General features: G+C 43.7%; 1 protein-coding gene across 2 annotated transcripts in view; it reads left to right on the top strand.

Moving 5' to 3' along the window:
- The window catches only part of slc2a13 (solute carrier family 2 member 13), a 58,063-nt gene extending 34,135 nt beyond the window's left edge, over positions 1-23,928 (top strand). Inside the window, exons 5-12 of one of the 2 annotated variants that reach the window (XM_033039300.1) lie at positions 2,097-2,260; positions 8,492-8,612; positions 15,788-15,913; positions 20,254-20,375; positions 21,779-21,931; positions 23,011-23,160; positions 23,426-23,482; positions 23,791-23,928. In XM_033039300.1, coding sequence (XP_032895191.1) covers positions 2,097-2,260; positions 8,492-8,612; positions 15,788-15,913; positions 20,254-20,375; positions 21,779-21,931; positions 23,011-23,160; positions 23,426-23,482; positions 23,791-23,825 — 928 coding nt within the window. In that variant the 3' untranslated portion in view covers positions 23,826-23,928. Of the gene's footprint in view, positions 1-2,096; positions 2,261-8,491; positions 8,613-15,787; positions 15,914-20,253; positions 20,376-21,778; positions 21,932-23,010 lie in introns of both variants that reach the window. The other variant, XM_033039301.1, reaches the window with a different exon arrangement.
- The last annotated feature ends 300 nt before the right edge of the window (positions 23,929-24,228 follow it).

Raw genomic sequence — 24,228 nt, 5'->3', positions numbered from 1 at the left:
ATTAAAAGTTTTTACCAAAGGCCAAGGCTATTGAGGTAAAGTATTTACTTGCCTCTACAAGTGGAGATGGCATCAACAAAACTGCTGTTTTTCTCCCAATGTGCTCAACGCACCTCACTGAACAACAATTTACAGCAACATTACTCAACAAGATATTGCCAGCCTCCGTGACAATCTCTTGAGCCAACATGTCCTGTCATTGCCATCAATCTTCGACTCTGTGGCTGCCCATGTTTGTACTGAATAGAATCTAGGCACTTTACAGCCTGTCAGACAGATACCGTCATCACTTGGAAAAGGTGACGTCCCTGCTGAATGGTACCTTTGTGCTTAAATTGGTGCTACCAATAGGTGCAAGCTGTTATTAACTTTTCTTCCGCATGTGCAATGTCTATGGACTGGACTGCAGACTCATGCAGAGTAACTATTTTCAATGCATCACTTCTTTGCCGTACCCAAGAACATTCTTATTAACTCTGACATGCTGATTAGTACAGTGCCCTCCATAATGTTTGGGACATAGACCCATCATATATTTATTTGCCTCTGTACTCCATAATTTGAAATTTGTAATAGAAAAAAAACCACATGTGGTTAAAGTGCACTTTGTCAGATTTTAATAAAGGCCAGTTTTATACATTTTAGTTACACCATGTAGAAATTACAGCAGTGTTTATACATAGTCCCCCCCCCCCCCCCCCCCCCCCATTTCAGGGCACAATAATGTTTGGGACACAGCAATGTCATGTAAATGAAGTTAGTCATGTTTAGTATTTTTTTGCATATTCTTTGCATGCAGTGACTGCTTGAAGTCTGCAATTCATGGACATAACCAGTTGCTGGGTGTCGTCTCGTGTGATGCTCTGCCAGGCTTGTATTGCAGCCATCTTTAGCTTATGCTTGTTTTGGGGGCTAGTCCCCTTCAGTTTTCTCTTCTGTATATAAAAGGCATTCTCAATTGGGTTCAGATCGAGCGAATGACTTGGCCACTCAAGAATTTACCATTTGTTGGCTTTGAAAAACTCCTTTGATGCTTTAGCAGTATGTTTTGGATCATTGTCTTGCTGTAGAATGAACCGCAGACCAATGAGTTTTGAGGCATTTGTTTGAACTTGAGCAGATAAGATGTGTCTATACATTTTTAAATTCATTATGCTACGACCATCAATAATTGTATCATCAGTGAAGATAAGTGAGCCAGTACCTTCAGCAGCTATACATGCCCAGGCCATAACACTCCCACCACAGTGTTTCACAGATGAGGTGGTATGCTTTGGATCTTGGGCAGTTCCTTCTCTCCTCCATACTTTGCTCTTGCCATCACTCTGATATAAGTTAATCTTCATCTTATGTGCCCACAAGACCTTTTTCCAGAAATGTTGTTGCTCTTTTATGTACTTCTTCGAAAAAAGTAATCTGGCCATCCTATTTTTGCGGTTAACCAGTGGTTTACAACTTGCGGTGTAGCCTCTGTATTTCTGACCATGAAGTTTTCTGCGGACAGTGGTCAATGACAATCCACACCTGACTCCTGAAGAGTGTTTCTGATCTGTTGGACAAGTGTTTGGGGATTTTTCTTTGTTATAAGGAGAATTCTTCTGTCATCAGCTGTGGAGGTCTTCCTTGGCCTGCCAGTCCCTTTGCGATTAGTAAGCTCACCAACGCTCTCTTTCTTCTTAATGATGTTCCAAACAGTTGATTTTGGTAAGCCTAAGGTTTGGCTGATGTCTCTAACAGTTTTATTCTTGTTTCTCTGTCTCATAATGGCTTCTTTGACTTTCATTAGCACAACTTTGGTCCCCTATGGTGCCCTGAAATGGGGGGGGGGGGACTATGTATAATCACAGCTGTAATTTCTAAATGGTGAAACCAAAATGTATAAAAATTTGAATTTAACAATGTGCACTTTAACCACGTGTTTTTTTTCTATTACAAATCTCAAATTGTGGAGTACCGAGGCAAATAAATAAATGATGGGTCTTTGTCCCAAACATTATGGAGGGCATTATGCTTAATATAGTGTACACAGTTTTAGCTGTGATGCCGTCAGATTATACTGGTAATAATGATGTATTGTGTCTATCCATTACCATTAGGTACTACAGTGCTACGATATTGCAGATGTCAGGAGTCCAAGATGATAAACTAGCAATCTGGTTGGCAGCAGTCACAGCAGGAACTAACTTCATTTTTACGATGGTTGGAGTTTGGCTGGTTGAAAAAGTCGGACGCAGAAAGCTCACCCTATGCAGTCTTGCAGGTTGGTAACTTCTCATTACGTTTGTAGGAAATATTAGAAAAATCCACCCATTGTCATTCCGAGATTAAATCAGGGAAAGGCGAGGCTCCCCTTCAAGTGGCTTATGATGATGATGATGATGATTGCATCATCGTTAACAATTATTGTAAGAATTTATTGGTTAAAAAAAAATTCCATTTGAGACGTTTAATTCCTTTTAGTAATGGTGTAATGTGGATGCTAAGATATAAATGTCTTTGGAAGTTTGAAATGTAACATTTTTAGAAAAGGATCGTGTTGTAATGATATATTAGCAGGTTTTTGAGGTTACGGATCAATTATATGTGAAATATTGTTACAAACAACTAAGTTTATTACGGTGAAAAACAATTAAGCCACAAATCTCATGTCTTTCTGCTTGGTGTTTTCACTGATATGAGAGGCTGCTGATGGCCAACCTATTAGCATCGGGGACTCCTTATGATGACTGGTCTCGAGAACACAAGGGTCCCGGGCACCATTCTGGAACCCGCTCTATGGTGAAGTCCAGTGAGCTCACTCATGGCATGCACTTATACATTCCGTATCTTCGTGCTTCTCCCATATTTTTCAAACAGCAATCAGCTATGTTTTTAAAACAAGATCCCATCCTTGGAGATGGGAACAGGATTTTTATAGCTATGTTGGATAATTCCAACATAGTGTTGGATAATTCCATCCTGGGATATAAGGTTCTGACTGTCTACCCTATCTATGCCTCTCATAATTTTGAGGGAGACGAGAGGGTTTTATTGTCAAGTGTCCCGAAAGGGAACAATGAAATTCTTACTTGCAGGAGCTCAACAGATATGTAAACATAGTACGAGTTGAACACTGACTTTTCCAGCACCCTAGGTTCCAGGGCCTTTCTGGATTATCTGTGTTTCCAGACTAACAGAGTCTACAGACTAACATGATAACAAAATGACAAGACGCGCCAGGCTCGTTAATGACACCCCTCCCGTGCCTCTAAAGCACCATGAAGTGCCAGAAACTTGTGAATGGAAACTCACCTGCTACCGTTTCTTGCAATCGGTGGTGGCTTTGTCCGCTCTCCACTCGAACGCTGCCTTGCTTCTCCCATCGCACCATCCACTCAGCCTCTGCCCCTCCCAGCACGATCTCCAACCCCACCATTGCCACTTCCTCCTCCTCCTCCTGGTGCTCTGTCCACTCGGCCTCTTTCCCTCCACAGCCTCCTCCTCCTCCCTTTTCTCCGGAGCCGCCAACCTACTCCACCTTGGAAGCGACAGCGGTTGAGAGGGAATTGAGCCCCACGGTGATCAGCCGCGTCTTGTCGGCTGCAGCAGCCTGAAGAAAGCGGTCCTGTCGGGTTACAACGTGAGCTGCAACAACAGCCATGTCACCAGACTTTGCAGTGGTTGAACAAGTGCTCGCTGGTGCATCTTACGAATCGGGAGTGGGATCGGAAGCCGAGGCTCTAAATGGCCAGGGAGATGGTGCGTGCCGGGAATGGGTCGGCAGGTCCGGCCACTGTATCCGAAGTCCGTCATAAGGGGGTCATTAAAACAAAGTTTTACTGTATTTCCTTTGCGTAACAGTTGGGAGAGAAGATTGAGAGCATATGTGAAAAGGGATTTTGGGAAGCAGCTTTTTGAAGGTGCCTAGTAAGTTAGAGAAGGCTTGACAGAAAGTTTTACTGACAGAGTTCCAGTGGGTAAGAGGAAAATTGAACAGAATGGTGGAAGGAAGGGTTGTAGGGTGGTGCGTGGAGCCCAGGCAGAGTTGAAACACGAAAAACATGAACATTGAGATAGAATTAGACAAGGCCAAGAAAAGATTTCAATGCTTAATGTAAACAAATGACTCTTTTGTGACGGAGGGACACATCACGCAGTTGAGGGGAATTGCGGACCAGAGGACATAGGTTCAAGGTGAAAGGGGAAAAGATTTAATAGGAATCTGAGGGGTAACTTTTTCGCACAAAGGGTGTTGGGTGTACGGAACAAGCTGCCAGATGAGGTACACAAAATTGCTGGAGGAACTCAGCGGGTGCAGCAGCATCTATGGAGCGAAGGAAATAGGCGACGTTTCGGGCCGAAACCCTTCTTCAGACTGATGGGGGGTGGGGAAAGAAAGAAGGAAAAAGGGAGGAGGAGGAGGAGCCCGAGGGCGGGCGGATGGGAGGGTGGGAGGAGACAGCTAGAGGGTGAAGGAAGGGGAGGGGACAGCACGGGCTAGCCAAATTGGGGGAATTCAATGTTGATGCCATAAGGGCGCAAGAACCCCAGACGGAATATGAGGTGCTGTTCCTCCAATTTCCGCTGTTGCTCACTCTGGCAATGGAGGAGACCCAGGACAGAGAGGTCGGATTGGGAATGGGAGGGGGAGTTGAAGTGCTGAGCCACCGGGAGGTCAGGTAGGTTATTGCGGACTGAGCGGAGGTGTTCGGCGAAACGGTCGCCCAACCTACGCTTGGTCTCACCGATGTAAATTAGCTGACATCTAGAGCAGCGGATGCAGTAGATGAGGTTGGAGGAGATACAGGTGAACCTTTGTCGCACCTGGAACGACTGCTTGGGACCTTGAATGGAGTCGAGGGGGGAGGTGAAGGGACAGGTGTTGCATTTCTTGCGGTTGCAACGGAAAGTGCCCGGGGAGGGGGTGGTGCGGGAGGGAAGGGAAGAATTGACGAGGGAGTTGCGGAGGGAGCGGTCTTTGCGGAAGGCAGACATGGGGGGAGATGGGAAGATGTGGCGATTGGTGGGGTCACGTTGGAGGTGGCGGAAATGGCGGAGGATTATGTGTTGTATTTGCCGGCTGGTGGGGTGAAAGGTGAGGACCAGAGGGACTCTGCCCTTGTTGCGTGTGCGGGGATGGGGAGAGAGAGCAGTGTTACGGGGTATGGATGAGACCCTGGTGTGAGCCTCATCTATGTGGCGGAGGGGAATCCCCGTTCCCTGAAGAACGAGGACATTTCCGATGCCCTGGTATGAAATGTCTCATCCTGGGAACAGATGCGGCGTAGGCGGAGGAATTGGGAGTAGGGGATGGAGTCTTTACAGGGGGCAGGGTGGGAGGACGTGTAGTCCAGATAGCCATGTGAGTCAGTGGGTTTGTAATGTATGTCGGTCAAGATGAGGTAGTTGAGGCTGGGACTATCCCAACGTTTAAGAAACAGGTAGACAGGTATATGGATAGGACAGGTTTGGAGGGATATGGACCAAGCGCAGGCAGGTGGGACTAATGTAGCTGGGACATGTTGACCGGTGTGGGCAAGTTAGGTCGAAGGGCCTGTTTCCACATTGACTCTTTGACTATGACAGGAAAGAGTGCTCACCACTCGCAGTGCCATCTGTGGCTGCTCTGTGAATTTCAACTGAGCGCTCTTAATTTTGTCCAGATTTTCGGGGTGGGCGGACCATCAGTTGCCGGAAAATCAGTGTTTATCTTTAAAACCCGTAAATATATATTCTGAATTCTAAATTGGGGCAAGGCTATCTTTGATGGTACTAGACAGGAACTTGCTCAAATTGATCAAAGCAAGTTGTTTGTAGTGAAAGCAAAATTCAGATAGTGGGATGTTTTTAAAGTGTGTTGACAAGAGTTCAGGGCATTCATGTTTCTGTTAGAATGAAGGACAATGCATGTGGGAGTAAGGAAGCTTGGATGATGAGGGAATTTGAGGCCCAGGTCAAGAATAAGGAGCCATGGATAGGTATAGGCAGCTGGGATCAAGTGTATCCCTGGAGGAGTTTTGTGAACTGAGGAGTACGCTAAAGAAGGAAATCAGGAGGACAAAAAGGCGTCGGGATGGTTCTGGTAGATAATATTGAAGATAATCCGAAGAGATTTTATGTACACAGTGTGCTAAAGTTGATTGGAAAGGGACCCTAGCAGGAATGACGGTGGAACAGCAAAGGCAGGAATTTCTGGGAATAATTTGGAAGACACAAGATCTTCATTCCAAAGAGGAAAAAAAGATTCTTGGGGGAGAATGAGGCAACCATGACTGACAAGGGAAGTGATTCCCCTATTTTCTACTTGGTGTCCTTATGCTTGCGTCCTGTGGAGGACCAACAAACATAACCATCTATTACAGTGCCCTCCACAGTTTGGGACAAAGACTCATCATTTTTTTTATTGTGGAGTACAAAGGCAAATAAATAAATGATGGGTCTTTGTCCCAAACATTATGGAGGGCACTGTGAGTGAACAGGTCATTCCATCATTCTTTCTACTAGCGTTTTTGTAAATGTTTTTTTAGGTTTTACTAGACCAGGGAGGGGGGAGAGAGGGGGTGGGAGGGGAGGAAGGGGGGAGAGAGAAAGGGGTAGAGGGGAGTGGGAGAGGGGGCGGAAAGAGGAGGGGGTAGAGGGAAGAGAGGGGAGGGGGAGAGGAGGAGGGGAGCCAGGCGAGCGAGCAGGTGCGGAAAGCAGAGAGAGCCCGGGGAGTGATAGAGACAGCTCTAGTACAGGGCCCGACTATCTGCATCTCTCTGGAAACCCGAGTCGAAGCAGATAGCAGCGGGGTGGGGGGGGGGGGGGGGTGGAGCAGGATAGGAACAGATAGCAGTGGGGAGGATCGGTTAGCAGCGGGTGGGAGAGCGTGGAACATCGCGCAGCAGGCCGCGAGGAGAAAGTTCTTGAAAAGCAAACCGGGAAGCTCGTGAGTGCTCATGGGAGCCTGTGACCTCGGTTGACCTCGGAAGCGCTCTGAAGCTTAGGTGGGGGGAGGGGGGCGAGGGTGGTGACGTCACTCATGGAAAACTGCCCAGCAGGTTGAAAATTCTGTGCAGCTTGCCGCGAGGAGCAAAGGCATTGTGACGTCATAAGCACGCTTCAGCAGTTAGATTTAAAAAATATGTCAGAATGCCGAACAATTTTAGTAAAAAAAACCCGGGAAATAATTAATCGAATTTACAGATGTGGGGATTTTTGAAATCATGAGATAAATCTCTACCGGAATATGTAAAAATTTCACCGTTACCGCGTCGGGTTTTCGAGGAGATGTGAATCAAAGAAACTGTTCAAGCAAACATCCCCACAAGTAAACATCCAAGATCAGAGTTTGATAATATACTAGACCAAGGAGGACCCGTTGGGTCCCGTCCCCTCAACGTGCGGTTGCGGAGGGGCCTGCGGCGTCACACACACACTAACCACCCCCCCCCCCCACACACACACACACACACAGGGGGAGAGGGGGGAGGGAAGAGTGGAGAAGGGGAGGGCTGGCGGGGAGGAGAGGAGTGGGGGAGGGGGAGAGAGAGGAGAGGGGGGGAAGGGGGGAGGGAGAGAAGGGAAGGGTGAGAGGGGTGGACGGGGAGGGGAGTGGTAGAGGGGGAGAGAGGGGGGAGGTGGAGAGAGGGGGAGGTTGAGACGGGGAGGTGGAGAGGGGGGAGGGGGGAGAGAGGAAGGGGAGGGAAGAGGGGGGAGGGAGAGGAGGTGGGGGAGAAGTGGAGGGGAGCCGGGCGAGTGAGTGGGCTGCGAAAAGCGTAGATAGCCCGGGGAGAGAAAGAGAGAGAGAGAGTACAGGGCCCGACAATCTGGAAACCCGGAGCGGGTAGCAGCAGGGGGGAGGAGCAGGATAGGTGCGGTTAGCAGCGGGAGGGAGGGGGCGGGTTGAGGGGCGTGACTTCACTCGCTGCGCTGGCCGCGAGGAGAAAGTTCTTCAAAAGCTTGTGAGCGCCGGAGACCTCCGGTGACCTCGGGATCTGCAGAACTTCGTTCTTTCTGCGCCTTTTGGGAAGGGGGGAGGGGGAGGGTGGTGACGTAACTCGTGGAAAACAGTGCATCTGTGCGTTGACAGCAGCTGCTTTAATCCACAGCCGTGGGGGGGGGGCACAAGCAAAGGCGTTGTGTCGTCATCAGCTGGCCAGCGGTTAGTTTTGAAAAACAAAAGTCAGATTTGTGAACAATTTTAGTGAAAAACTCGGGAAATAATTAACCAAATTTACAGATAAGGAGATTCTTGAAATCATGAGGTAAATCTCTACCGCAATATGTAAAAATGTCACCGTTTCGGCGTTGGGTTTTCAAGGAGATGTGAATCAAAGGCAAAATCACACACACACACACACACACACACATTTAATAAGGATATGATATGATGAAGCAACACATTAGTCATTACTGTTTTAAGAGTAAATTATTTGTAACAGGATGTAACTCACTCGAGATGAACTTGTGATGCAATTATTTGCCTTAATTCGCTAAAAAAAAATCTTATTGTGTCTGATTTTTATTTCAGGAACAACAGTTAGCCTTGTGGTTCTAGCAGTTGGATTTTTATTATCAGCTCTCACTTCACCACCGATAATTCTCCATCCCAGAGACCCATCAGGCCATAATGTCAGCTGTGTTAATTACAAGTAAGTCATTATTTTTCACTATATTTAAGATGCACTTTTTCACTCTCCTCCATTCATTATTATCAGATTGTGACTGTTACTTATGGGTAGGTGTACATAAAGGCAAAACATAAACCGCACACTTCTGCAATTCTCATAAATGCAATAGATTTGTAAATCAGCCAGGATGGTGATGAGACAGGAAGATGGATGCAGCAGACAGCATTAGCCATGACATTAAGGAATGGCATGGTCGAAGAGCCAATTGGCTTTCGTCTGCTTCTGATTCTTCTGTTAATTACATTGTTCTCAAAGCTGGCACAAACTGCTTCTTGAGTATGATGATATTAATCGACAAATTTTAAAACAAATTCACCAATTTATTTTCTTCCAAGCGTTCAAGCAGATATCGGAACTTGAAGCAGTTAGCTAATTTTTGCATTGTTAGTCATAAGATTTCAAAACAGCAAAATAAATAGTTTAGGAACTGAGTCAAATTTAATCTGATAGGTGGAAACTGCCTAACTCAGAATGACACTGAGGCACTGGGAGAGCATGACTGGAGAACATGCATAGATTGGAAAGGATAATATCTCAAAGTAATGTCTATAACTAGGGAGAGTTTCCATATTGAGAATGGATTTTACTTCGGAGTCACGTGAGTGACTACGTGAAGAACCCCGCTTACGACGCATGCGTGTCATATCGCTACACGCATTCGAACTCGTCATCGCTGGAGGAAGGACGTTCCTCCAAATCGGCAGGGGTTGAACCTGCAACAGGAACGTAAGGGAACTTCGTTTTCTTTACTTACCCTTTTTTATCTAGAAGGCTGATGAAGCTGGCTGGGGAGAGTCTGCAGATTTGCAGGCAGCCAGCAGCGGCTGGGGCCCGTTAATTGCTTTTAAACAGGAACGGAGCCGACTTTAGCGCTAGGACAACGGTCGCTGGAGCAGTTTTCCCGACAACCCGGAAACAGCCCCACAAGTCGTTTAGTGGATTTAATAATTCATGGATCCGAGGGGCTGGAAGGTGCGGAACTGGCGCGTTAACAGGGGTTCCACAGGTCTAAAAATAGCGGTGAGCGGTCAGTGCCCGAGAGCACTGAGTACACGTTGGACCCGCTGGAGCACCGCAGAGGCAGGGGGGGAAAACAGACAGCAGCAACAGGCTGAACTCCCGTAATGGGAATAGCTGTGCCAGACTTACCCCCCCCCCCCCCCCGACTTTTGCTCCCGACTTTCCCTCCCGATTTTTGCTCCCAACTTCGCTCCCGCGCCGGCCCCGGCTGGTCGGGAGAGGTAGGCATAATCAGTCGTTGACTTCGAGGAGTCCGACTGAATAGCCGCGAGCGACCAGTGCCCGTGCGCACTGGGGGTCGGTTGGAGGGGTTTTAGGAGCAGCCACGAGCGGACACCACCATCTCCCAATAAGGGAGCGAGTGCAAATCACACCAAAACGGGTGGAAGAAAGAAAGAATCAGCACCACCATCTCCGAAAAGGGAGTGAGTGCAAATCACACCAAAATGGGTGGAAGAAAGAAAGAATCAGCACCACCATCTCCCAAAAGAGAGCGAGTGCAAATCACACCAAAACGGCTGGAGGAGCTCCTCCATGGTGGCAGTCCCAGAAATATGGAGGCTAGCCACAGTGGGCAAAAGGTAAGTCCCACAGCGGTACCCCGTGTGGGGCCGCAAGATATCTCTTACTCCTCGGAGGAGAGTGGGCAGGACCAAATTTGGTCAGACCCTGACCAAGGCACAGGTTTACATAACCCTGAAGGAGGGGAGAAAGTGGACTCTGCATTTCACCCTGTGTAGGAAATGGACAGAGCAACGCGTAGAAAGGCTGTAAAGAAGCTGCAGGACGTCAGTGGCGAAGGTGCCGGGGACCTGCAGCAGCAGCCGCCGGCACAGGCAACTTGTATGGAGACATCAGGTGTGCCGGATTTAAACCCCGCGCCGGGAAAATCAAATCCTAGACCGGGCGGGAAGGCAAAGCGCAAAGTACATCACTGCGAAAGTGATGTGGAGAAACAGCCTCCGGATAATACTTACCGATACCGAAGTAAGGATGAGCAGCTGCAGGATATAGCGCAGCCAGCAGCAGCCACTTTCGCGGAGCTGGGAAACCGGTACGAGTGGCTGCAGCATGTTCGGCCGTCAGCGACAGGTGCCGGGGAGTACCGGGACTGCGAGCAACGGCACAATTATATGGGGCGGCCGGGAGCGACCAGTGCCCGTAGGCATGGGGACCGGCTGCGGCAAAAACCGCGTGCGACTAGTGCCCGAGAGCACGAAGGTCGGCAGGAGCGGTTGGATAAAAGTACATGTCTACACATCACCTGCAAGCCAATACCTTTGCTGAGGTGTTGGCAAGACATTTACCTCCGGGAAATTGTGGGGCTCTGAATGTGGCCAGTGTTAACTGAAGTATTTGGAGACACGTTGGTCAGGATGCTGGCTTCAAATCTGACCAGTTAGCCTTACTCACAGGTGTGCTTTTGTTCCCCTGAAACAGACATTACTGGAACAGACATTACTGTGTAAACCTGAGATGGGAATGCTATCTATCAGGAATTGTATTGGACTGCTGGATCCTTTAGTCTTAGCAGTAACCAAAAACATAACAGGACAAGGTATTGAACCGAAAGAAAGTTCTAAATCCTATCAGCGGGATATTAACGGCCGCACTATTAGAAATAAACATGACACCAGTTCACCAGGATGCACTGGCCTTATATGCAAACCTGGAACCTCCCAAACCACTGATATAGAATGTGGAGGTATTCATTACTTGCTCCTTAGTTCAGCATGTACTGAACTGAACGTCATTCAGACAAGGAAGCAACAAATTGAAGCATTATTAAACTACGTACACACATTATAGATGTTATGGAGACATCCAATAAGAATCACAGAAATTTGTGTACTAAATATCCTTATCATAATCAGAGATGGTTGCCACTTCATCTTAGGTTAATGGAACTTCGTACTTATATTCTTTCAGATGGGAACTTTGTGTCATCTTCTGTATTGATCCTAGGGTACTATTTGGCAAGCATCGTATCAAGATATGCTGGCTAGATTACCAATTAGAGGTACCCACAGATGTGTTAAACTACAGGTCATCTGCGGTTCACTGCTAACACAGTTCACATGGCACTGACTTTGCTGGTAATATGGACAGCCTTAATGGAGACTGGCAGGGAACTAACTATCCATCAGACTGCTAGTAGAATTGGCATAGGGACTGTGTGCCAGCCATATAATATCAGACATTATCTAATTACTGAACGCAGTCACGCGTCATTCAAACAATTTATGGGTCATTCTGACAGGCTAATGAAGTAACCGACTGACGCCACTATGGCGCTAGATGTGGGTACATTTGTTAGGCATGGTCATAACCTAACATTAACAGTGACCAGTTTTATGGACACCGGGAGTAGTATGTCAACTATGGGTAGAAACTTACCGACACCACGTGACTATCTGGCCAACTCTATTTGTAAATTGAATTGAATTCTTATTTTATTCAGACATTTAGGTCTGAACGAAATGATATGCAGCCATATAAGAATAAACAACATATTATAAACAACGGTGGTAGAAGGCAGAACCATTCATCACCATCCATCATAGACCTAACTTACTGGTTCTTTCTAGCAACATGGAGAGTTACCCATGTTACTATCTATATTAACCTATGTATTGTACAATTGAAAGCACCTCTTGTACACCTAGGACTGACGGACCCTAGGCGGAATCTTTTCAGCGGGTCGCAGACAGTCCACTCATTCAACAGTACTTGGTATTCTCTAGAAATAAGAAGTACATTCATAACTATTATCACCCACAGATCTATAAACAGCCATCTGTTCTGGAATTCCTGGCAAGCCTCCATTACGATGAGAGGCTTAGTCATAGTACCACAATTGCGCCAGGAGTGCTCTGTCTACATACCTGTCGAAGGTACAGAGCGACATTCTGTGGGGACACACACACTGGTAACAAAACTCATTAAGGGCATGTTAAAATTAATCCCCAAGAACTAGGTACATTCATATATGGGATGTGAGTTTTGTACTGACCAAGTTAAGAAACTGGTCTCCAGCTACAGCTCTGTCATTACAGAAACTGACTATGTAAACAGTCATGCTGATGGCCTTGGTCACGGCGCAAAGAGTCCAGTCACTACAGAAACTAAGGCTGGACAACGATGATTTCATCAGGGAATTAAACCTGTCACATCAATCAAAGGGTCAAACCGAACAGACAGGGGTCAGCAGGCCTAAAAACAAAGTACAGAGCCTATACGACCGATGGTCGTTGCTGTATTATAACTCATTTACTATCATACATGAAGTATGCTAGATCATCAGAGGGAAGAAATGTCACGTTTATCAGCTACTAAGCCACTCAAAACAGTGACAGTCCAGATCAACTCTAAATGGCTAAGCTAGTCCTGACAAAGACTGGAGTGGACTCTAAGGAGAAATTAAATCTTACTCCATCAGGGCTGCAGCTACATTGGCAGCTATGAAGCTGGACGTACCAATGGACAAAACCCTCAAGACAGTAGAATGGTCAACGGAGGAAACTATCCAAAGACTTTATAACAAACCAGTTATTGAACCTGGAAGAATTGCAGAAACAATTTTAAGTTCTGCATATAATTCACCGCATAAATAGGGGCAATAATTGGAATTAATATTTTACAGTTGGGTTTCAATATCGTATTATGTTTAATGATGTTAACATCATTCTCCCCACAACCAAGGCAGTTGTGAAGCATGGACTCGTTCCACGGCATGAGGTCACAGAGCTTTGAAGTCTTCACGTAGTCACTCACGTGACTCCGAAGTAAAATAGTAAGATTAAACGAGAACTTACCAGTTTGAAGTTTGATCTGTATTTTATGAGGAGGAACGTTGAGGGAATACGTGCCCTCCGCTCCCACCCTCGATTAGTCATATCTTAAACTGGTATCTCTTTGATAATCTTACTATATTAGGTCATTATAGTGTTTCTGTGACCTCACACCGCTGCTTTGAAGGATGACACGCATGCGTCGTAAGCGGGGTTCTTCACGTATTCCCTCAACGTTCCTCCTCATAAAATACAGATCAAACTTCAAACTGGTAAGTTCTCGTTTAATCTTACTATTCTATTTTACCATGTGACAGATGATGTAATGCAAGTAATTGCTGAGCTTTTGAGGTCAGTTTCATTATCGAGTAAATAGCTGAGAAGAGTAGTGTGGGAGATATCCTGAAATTACTACTTCTAACAGTGAATAAAATGAAGATGGGTAGTAGTGAAACAGCCATTTTGGAAGAGGATGTGTTAGAAAATAGGTGCAGGAGGAGGCCATTTGCCCCTTCGAGCCAGCACCCTGATAAGATCACTCATGAGCTCCAAGGAATGAAGCCCTAGCCTGTGCAACTCTTCGCATGGCTTATCCCCATACACGATCCTGAGCTCATTCAGCTGTAGCCCCAGTCAATCAGTCAGGGGCTGCTGCATAGGGCACTTTCCATGCGTGTAGTCCTTAAAGACCCTGGAGGTATCCCAGGTCTCCCACATCCTGTGTTGTGACGTGAGGTGCTATGAACATGAATAAGTGTTCAGGAATTTGAGCAGAGATGTATTTTTCCAGTGTGACTGGAAACATCACCTAATCCTGTTCTCCGGGGATGCTGGCTGACCTACTGAGTTCCTCCAGCAGTTTGTGACTTTTTTTGAAAACCGGCATCTGAAGTTCCTTGTTTCTATAAGACTATAAGACTTCTGACTGACTGACTTCTGACTGACCGACTGATCCTAACAATAGCTCTACATTTTTATTTATAATTTTTATTTAACAGTTCACATCATAACGTTACAAAGATAAATCAATTGCAAAACAAAATTATCAGCAAGGTTAGCATTACCTTTATTCAAAGGTTCATTTATTGTCACATACACCAGTTGTTGTAGTGAATTTCAAGTTGACATTGCAGCACATTAATAAGAATACAACATAACATTTTAAAGAAATTTAACATAAAAATAAAAACATCCCCCCACAATGGTTCCAATTATGAGGGAAGGCACAAAGTCCAGTCCCCATCCCCTTGTCCACCCATAGTTGAGACCTCCGCAGTCGCCGCTAGGTGGCCTGATGTGTCAGGTCCTTCTCGCCGGGTGATGGTGCTCCGGCGTCGGGAGAACCCTCTCAGCGGCTTGGGACGCCTGGAACGGCCACTTCCCTACCGGAGAAAGCGGCTTCCGAAGCCGACAGGCCTCGCTGGACAGAGCTCCACCACTGGTGATCTCGGCGATAGATCCCAGGCTCCGGATGTTAAAATCAGCGCCGCCGCTCCACAGACCTGCAGCATCGCGATTTTTTTCATCAGCGGTCTCAGCATTCCGGAACTCCAGCGCAGTGAACCGGGCAAGGCATCGCCTGCTCCACTCCGCGATAGTGCTCCAGCGCTGTGCTGCCGCCGAAGCCGTGGTTCTGACCGGTCTCCTCAGGAAAGGCTGCTTCAGACCCCGATGGTAGGCCGCGAGGACAGGTCGAAGACGCTGCTCGGAGGAAAGCCGCCTCTCCACCCAGGTAGAGACTAGGAAAAGCAGTTTCCCCCTTCCCCCCCCCACCCCCCACATAAAAAGACTAGTCCTCCAAAAACAAGACACTATTAAACATACTAAAAATTTAAAAAAGAAGCGAAAAAACGGACAGCTGCAGGCAGGCAGCCATACCCAACGGGACGGCGCCCTTTGAAACCTTGCAATTGTTTTGATGTAATTAGGGGCAGCCATGATCCCAGTGTGTTGGCTGCCAAGATGCCATGAAACAAAGCACATGATTAGTCAATTGGCGTCGAACGCAATGTCAAACGTGCATTGATTGGACAATTACTACTCGGAAAATTGGAGGTTTTTCTCATATTTTGAAAATATGTGCAGGTTTTGTTCTTGACGAGTTTCGGGTATGATTTCTATAATATTTTTACACAATACGTTAAAAATTCAGGTAGTTACGTGATTTGGGTCACGAACTTAAACGAAAAAGCACCTCTGCCCAGAGCCTAAATTGCAATGTGATAAATGTACAAGCATCAAGAATGTTTAGTTCACATTTCTGAGATAGTATAAAATATTATATGTCTACTTTAAAATGATCAACATTTTTTTTTTTTTTTTTAGATTTTGCGACAGATGTATGTTGGATCCAAACTGTGGCTTCTGTTTTAAAATGCAGCATCCTAATATTACAGAAACATCATGTGTTCCTGTGAGCAATAGATCCGACGCCATAGCTGCCTGGGGCAGGTAAAGATTCAAGTTTTGTTGTCAATTATCTACATTCAGAATATGCTGAATGAAAGAATAGCTAGATTACAGATACATGGATACAGAGACTATAGGTGCAGTAGTAGGCCATTCGACCCTTCGAGCCAGCACCGCCATTCAATGTGATCATGGCTGATCATCCACAATCAGTCCCCCGTTCCTGCCTTTTCCCCATCCCCTTGATTCCACTAGCCCTAAGAATTCGATCTAACTCTCCTTTGAATGCATCCAGTGAATCGGCCTCCACTGCCTTCTGACTCTGAATTCGCAACTCTCTTGTGTGAAAAAGCTTTTCCTCATCTCAGTTCTAAATGGCCGACCCCTCATTCTTAAACTGTGGCCCCTAGTTCTGGACTCCCCCATCATCGGGAACATGTTTCCTGCATCTAGCGTGTCCAATCCCTTAATAATTTTATATGTCTCTATAAGATACCCTCTCATCCTTCTAAATTCCAGTGAATACAAGCCCAGTCGCTCCATTCTTTCATCATATGACAGTCCCGCCATCCTGGGAATTAACCTTGTGACCCTACGCTGCACTCCCTCAATAGCAAGAATGACCTTCCTCAAATTAGGAGCCCAAACTGTACACAATACCCCAGGTGTGGTCTCACTAGGGCCCTGTACAACTGTAGAAGGACCTATTTGCTCCTATACCCAACTCTTCACTTTTTGAAGGCCAACATGTCATTAGCTTTCTTCACTGCCTGTGATACCTGTATGCTTACTTGCAGTGACTGATGTACTAGGACACCCAGATCTCGTTGTACTTCCCCTTTTCCTAACCTGACACCATTCAGATAATAATCTGCCTTCCCAGTTCTTGCCTCCAAAGTGGATAACCTCACATTCACCCACATTATACTGCATCTGCCCACTCTGTCACTCTGCATCCTCATAGCATCCTCTTTACAGTTCACACTGCCACACAGCTTTGTGTCAACTTTGTGTCAAACTGCAAATTTGCTAATGTTACTTTTAATTCCTTCATCTATATCGTTAATGTATATTGTAAAAAGCTGCAGTGCCAGCACCGAGCCTTGCGCCACCCCACGTCACTGCCTGCCAATCTGAAAGGGACCCGTTAATCCCAACTCTTTCTTTCCTGTCTGCCAAGCAATTTTCTATCCATGTCAATAACCTAGCCCCAATAACATGTGCTCTAATCTCCTGTGTGGGACCTAATCAAAAGCTTTCTGAAAGTCCAGGTACACTACATCCACTGTCTCTCCCTTGTCCATTTTCCTAGTTACATCCTCAAAACATTCCAAAAGATTTGTCAAGCATGATTTGCCTTTCGTAAATCCATGCTGACTTGGACTGATCCTGTTACTGCTATCCAAATGCGCCGCTATTACATCTTTGATAATCGATTCCAGCATCTTCCCCACCACCGATGTTGGGCTAACTGGTCCATAATTCCCCGCTTTCTCTCTCCCTCCTTTCTTGAAAAGTGGGATAACATTAACTACCCTTCAATCCATAGGAACTGATCCAGAATCTATAGAACATTAGAAAATTATGACCAATATGTCCATGATTTCTAGAGCCACCTTGAGTACCCTGGGAGGCAGGCCATCAGGCCCTGTGGATTTATCAGCCTTCAATCCAACACCATTTTGAGACAAGTAGGGAAAAAAGTAGTCTTACACCTGAGTTAACTGTTGAGATAATAGGTGGATGATTAAAAAAATATGCATCCCAAAATATTAATTTATTATTAATCCTGTGTTATTATTCTGTCTAAATTTAGCCAGAATATCCATATGTTGATTTTTAGTCTTAAGACACCATCTAACTGAACAAAACCAAGGCAAGTGCCTTTCCATAGTTTTATCAGCAATATATGCCATTTTAAATTAGGTTACCTCTTGGAATAATATTGGCTGTCTCTAATTAATGACCTCTGAAAAGGAGGCATGTGTGCTTCAGTGATGAGCTGCAAATTATAATTGAAATGCCATCTATCAAAACAATATTCTATGGCCGGATCAAAACTGAGCGAGCTTTGAAGGAAAAGATGCATCACTTGAGTCAAGCATTGGAGAAATATGATACCTGCTAAATGCTAAGATCTAAAATAGTGATTTTGTTTTCACCATACAGGATATGACAGGATATAGAAAATTCAGGATATTGTCCAATAAAAAAATACTTGCAGTTGCTTCTCTAGTTTTTGTCAAGGCTCCTACTTCATACATCCATATGTATAGAATAGGTAAGAAGGGTGGTAGTATATTTTTGTTGCTGGAGGAGGCACCTGGATGCTAAGTAAAGTCATGTATGACATCTGAGTCAGGAAATCAGGGTCATCCATTTAAAGGATGCAGTTCCCAATGACTTTGGTTACATCGCATTTGAAGTATTGCGTGCCGTTCTGATCGTCCCATTACAGCAAAGATGTGGAAGTTTTGGAGACGGTGCATTACCAGAATGCTTCCTGGATTAGAAGGTTTCAGCTACAGGGAGAAGTTGGGTAGACTTGGATTGTTTTCTCTGGAACGTCGGATGTTGAATTTATTAGAAGTATATCAAATTATGAGAGGCATAGATAGAGCAGACAGTAAACCTTTTTCCCAAGATGGAAATGTAAAACTGCATAGCTGAGAGGCGAAAAGTTGAATGGAAATGTTCAGGGCAAGCTTTTTTATGCAGAGGGTGGTGGGGTCCTGGAACTCATTACCAGGGGTGATAGGGGAGGCAGATATGATCGTGGTGTTTAAGAAGCTTTTAGATATGCAAATGGAAGTGCAGGGAATAGAGGGATAAGTATAATGTGCAGGCAGATGAGATCAGTTCATGTAGGCATCATGTTCGGCACAAACATTGTGGACCGAAGGGCCCGTTCTATTGCTCACCTAATCTATGCTCTATGTAAAGATTACAGTTTGCCAGATTTAGAAGAAAAAGGTGTAGGGTCTGTTGTAGGAAAGAGACAATGGTTATTAAATAGATTAGAATAGAGGACAATCCAGGCATCCAAATGCAAGCTAACAACCCCTGAAGTTTGTAGTGTGATTTCATGGAATAATGTTTAGAGACTTAGTACATCAGCGGAGGCAAAATAAGTAGTGCATAACTTGACCAAGTTTTCAGCGGGCCAGGCAGCATCTGTGGATGAAATAGACAAATGATGTTTCGAGTTGGGACCGTACTTCAGACTCATTGGATAAAGCCTGGCATGTGATGGGTGAATACTGGTAAGAGGTGGGTGGGGTAAGTGACAAAAGCTAGAGATGAAAAGAAGACAAACGAGTGTTCAATAAGTAGTGAAATACAAAGACAGGAAGGGATATGGGTGGAAGTGGGACAGGGGAAGGAAAAGAGGTGGATGAAAGCAAAATGCGAGTCTTAGGGATGAGAGATGAGGAGGAGGGTAAAGGAGCAAGGTGATTGGGAGAGCTGGGAGAAATGGGCGCACATCGGAGTACAAGTGGATGGTATGGAAAAGAGGGCGTAGTGGATTTCAATTGAAGTTGGAGAATTCAAAGTTCCGGGATTGAAATACTAATGAAAACCAGAATTCTGGAAGGACAAAATTAAAAGAAATAGTGGAACAGTGTAAGCAGATAAATTAATTATTATTAATACCATTGGAAAAAGTATAATGTGTTGTACTAATTTCTAAAACTTTCCAGTCATGGTCAGCCACATGACTTTTTTGTATCATCATGATCAATCTTTTTCTAATCCTGCTCCTTCATCAAATTCTGCACCATTGAAACCATCAGACAGGGGCCAAGTGCTGAGCCCTGTGGAACCCCACTGGAAATCTCATTAATGATACATCTTTTAACATTGCAAAGCAACTAAGATGCACCAGAGGACCCTTACTTAGTGACAGCAAACCAGAAAAGGGAATACAAAAGTTTGCATTGTGAGTACGGCATAGGCCCTGACGATAATACAAGTAGAATCGAGGTTGGTTAAAGAAATCCTCCTCCTGGTTTTGGGGATTGAGATGCATCAGTTTAAAATGATCAACAAGGCAGCTTTGGACAGATGAGGGTAGAATTTGAAAGGTCAATTCAAAGTGGACAAGGTTAGGAAATTTCTGTTTAAATGATGGGAGAAAAAAATATTTGCATATGTTAGCAATTAGCTTAGACTATTTACTTCTGTGTGAATCTTCCTATGCTGGGTCAATCTCAGTGACGCAGTAGATTTACAGTTGTTTCTGATGTAAATGTTTATAATAAGTAGAATTGGAAGTTGATAGCCTTTGACTATCCATACCAGACTAAAGGTATCTGTTTCAAATTTAATTTTACCAACCATGTGACCTTATCAATTGCAATAATCCTCCTTGACGTTTACAGGTGCAGCAATGAGTCAGAGTTTAAGAAAGAAGGATTGTCTTGGGCATTTAACTTCTGTCCCACAAAATATTCCTGGACTGCATTATTGGGTCTTATCTTGTATCTTATCTTTTTTGCACCAGGTATGAAACATGTTCATTTGTTATTGATATGGTAACATTTTACTGATTAGAAAGCAGCCTTTGATAAAAAGCATTAAAATGTTATTTTTAAGCGCTGCATATATATAATTTCTAAAGTTTAAAAAAGGACACAAAGTGCTAAAGTCACTCAGCAGGCCAGGCAGCATATCTGCAAAACATGGATAGGTGACGTTTTATGTTGAAACCCTTCTTCAGTAATTTGGGGGGGGGGGGGGGTGGGGAATGGGGGGGAAGAGAGAGAAAGGGGGAGAGGCAGGACAAAATGTGGCAGGTCATAGGTCAACGCAGGCCAGGGGGATTTTTTTGACTGGTAGATGGTTGAAACTATGGTCATAAATAATAATTGATGTGACACAGGTTTCGATGTTTATACCGTTGGGCTTTATACTCCCTAAGCAAAATATGAGGAATGTTAGCTAACCTCTCTCCCTCTTCACTCCTCCACACTCGGCCCTCTCATTCCTCCCCCCTGAACTCCCACCTATTTCTCCCCTCTGCACCTCCCAAGCTGTCTCACACCTATTGTTCTTTGACTGTCGTTCCAACCATCTACCTGTCAAAAAATCACCCTGGCCTGTGTTGACCTATTACCTGCCACGTTTTAACCTGCTTCTCCCCTTTTCCAGCTTTCTTCTCCCTGCCCCTTACAATTAGTCTGAAGAAGGGTCTCGACCTAAAATGTCACCTATCCATGTTCTCCAGCCTGACTTGCTGAATTACTCCTTTTGTGAACGAACCAGCATCCTCAGTTCTTTGTTTCTACTAGTTTCTAAAGATAGTTTTCAGTGTAAGGAAAAAAGTTGTAGCCATTTTGCTTGAGATCGTCATGACTAAACATGCATCTACTACTCTCCCCGAATTACAGTCCAGACGCTAGCCACTTACTGTGTAAACAAAAACATTTCCTGTCCTGCTTTCCTCGGTTTTGGTCCTTTTACCAATCAACGTCTTTCATTGTCTTTTCATTCTTGACTAGGTCCCCCTCAGAATGCGTATAGTGTTTATTCTATTTAGATCCTTCATAATTTTAAATACTTATCAGATTTTCTTTAATATTCTAAATTCCGAAGAGATCAACCTATGCTTTAGCACTCTGTGGTAAGCCAGACATTCTTGGAATCGTTTGCCTAAAAATCTTCTAGAATTAGGGCTCCTGGAAATGAAAACATTATTCCAGTGGTGTCAGCAGTGTCAGATGATATTTCAGCACCACTGGGACAGAAACTTCTATACTGCCATATTTAACTACATATTTGTCGTTGCCTGAACTTGCACAGCCAAATGTGAGCAACATGGGCCTTGCATTATCTTGAGGGCAAATGTTCGGCTCATATTAGGGAAGACTTGTATCTGCAAATTACTTAATTTTGTATCATTTTCAGGAATGGGTTCCATGCCTTGGACAGTAAATTCTGAAATATATCCAATGTGGGCAAGAAGTACAGGAAATGCAATGTCTTCTGGAGTCAACTGGATTTTCAATGTCCTTGTATCATTGACATTTTTGCATTTAGCAGAGTATCTCTCATATTATGGTAGGAGATGAATTTAAAAAATATATTATATATTGTGACACTTTTTGAATTTTTATTTTGCCTCCATTTAACAATATATCATAAGTTAAATAAGCTTGCTGTAAAATAGACACAACAGCAGCACTCCGCAGTAAACTATTCTAGTTTATTTAAATTTTGTTTGAGTACTTAATAAATATTAATCGTTCAATTGAATACAAATTGAGAATATGATAATTTTGCACAGAAGAAAGTCAGCAGGATTGTCAAGAATAGTATTGACCTGAAATTCAATTGTAATACTAAACATACTTGTGTTAGCACATGGCTTTCTATTTTAAATCCATTTCATTGAATTCAGAGGAATACATTTCAGAGCTAGAAATGTGCTGAAATGACAATATAGTATGTTTGGTACTACTGCCGAGCAATAGATTCTTGGTAAATATGTGATGATATATCCCTTAATCCAGGATTTATTTTAATGGAATCTGTTAGATTAATTAGGCAGCCCAGGAACTGAAAGAAAAGCCATTTAAAGTACAGGATTATGTACTGCTAAAAAGAACATAAAGTACTGTCAGAATTTTTTAAGCACAAAGCTTTTGTTTCCATCCAATTTACATATTCAATTTGAATTTTAAGTTTTTTAAACATGCACATGCAGATAAAATGGTATCTTCTGTGCCCCCTTGTGACCACAAGTAATTAATGAGAAGATGTATTTCTTAAAATATGTTTATTTGAGGTTTCGGTGCAGGCACAATACCAATTTAATGTATTTAGGGTAGATGGGAATCTTTTAGATTTATTGAGGTTTCAAGTTTCCAGTTTCTAATGTAGGTATAAAAATTGAAATTAATGTCGCCATCTGTAAATTTTTGAACATATTTATTTTCTCCATTATTTACATTTGATTCAAGACTATACAAATCTTTTCATTTTTTTGTAAGATATTATCAAAGTGCCTTTTGTACTGAGTAAAATCATAAATACATTCTCTTTAGTATTAATCTCTGTTCAGTGATATCAATTTTTCCCCCATCACCCTTGTAAGGCCATGTTAATGATTTGACTTTCTCTGGACTTTTGTGTTGCAGGTGTTTTCTTCTTGTATTCTGCGCTAGCTGCCTTAGGGTTGTTTTTCATATATGGATGTCTTCCAGAAACTAAAGGAATAAAGTTGGAAGAAATTGAGACCTTGTTTGAGAACCGACTATGTACATGCGGCCTTTTGGATTCTGATGAAGGTCGGCACATTGAATATATTCGAGTGAAAGGAAGCAATTATCATCTTTCTGATAATGATACTTCTGATGTGGAATGATCTGCTATGGTGTCTTTTATGATTGGTCTTAAGAATCAAGGAATATTGTTGTCCACCTACTCTGCTTCTGGTTTGGTGTCTGATTCTGCATTTCGATGCTGCTGCTTCAATTTAAAGAAAAATAATTGTTGTTTTTTATTTCTCTAACTTCGGTGATCATTTTAAACCATTGTGTTTTTATTTTATAGCCTCTAGTCCACTTGTTCAAAGAAGTGAAAATGAAGAAGGCATTGTTTGGTATACAGGTGGGCAAACAAATGTACTTTGATTTACCTGCTAACAGCACTTGCCGCTGATATTAGGCTCTGCATCTGCCACTATGATGTAGATTAAAAATGTAGCAAATAGGCATTTCAGATTATAGCTTTTATGTTCACAAATTATAACCTCTTTTAAAATAAGACAACCATATTAACTTAATTATAATATTCTTATGTGTTACACTAAAGTATTCAAAGTAGTCTGGTGTTGTGATGTATTTAAGTGCTGATAGTTGGTATCATGTGGGATGTTTCTGCTCATTTTCACTTTTGATAAACCAATTTTTCTTCAGGTATACAAAGAACTTTCTCACAAGCAACAACATGACAGTTTGTCATCTTTATCATTTGCACACGTTCTAGCAGTCAGATGCAGAGCAAGGTTCTTAAGAAACGTGTTTATCTGGAATCTTGGATAATGAATTCCGTAAGATAAAATATAGTAGAAAATAACTAAAAGGAATATTAAGAGCATTATTTAAAAGGTAGTCTTGATTGTTAATGGGAAGTAGTTTTACGTATTTTTCAGTCACAAAGGCATTTAACTTGCTGACAAAGAAAAGATCACAAATTCTGATACAACAATACCACGTTGTGTCTGTCTACAATTTTCTTTACTGTTACTTTGTTTATTAAGATTTTTTTTAAGCATGCCATTTGGCGGTGTTGTTCAAAATTGTATGTAGCAGACATGTGGCTTTTGACTTTCACTTTTCTATCATTGCCAGCTA

This window comes from Amblyraja radiata, chromosome 21, assembly GCF_010909765.2.
Source record: "Amblyraja radiata isolate CabotCenter1 chromosome 21, sAmbRad1.1.pri, whole genome shotgun sequence".
Taxonomy (NCBI): Eukaryota; Metazoa; Chordata; class Chondrichthyes; order Rajiformes; family Rajidae; genus Amblyraja; species Amblyraja radiata.
This window is presented reverse-complemented; position numbering and strand designations above follow the sequence as displayed.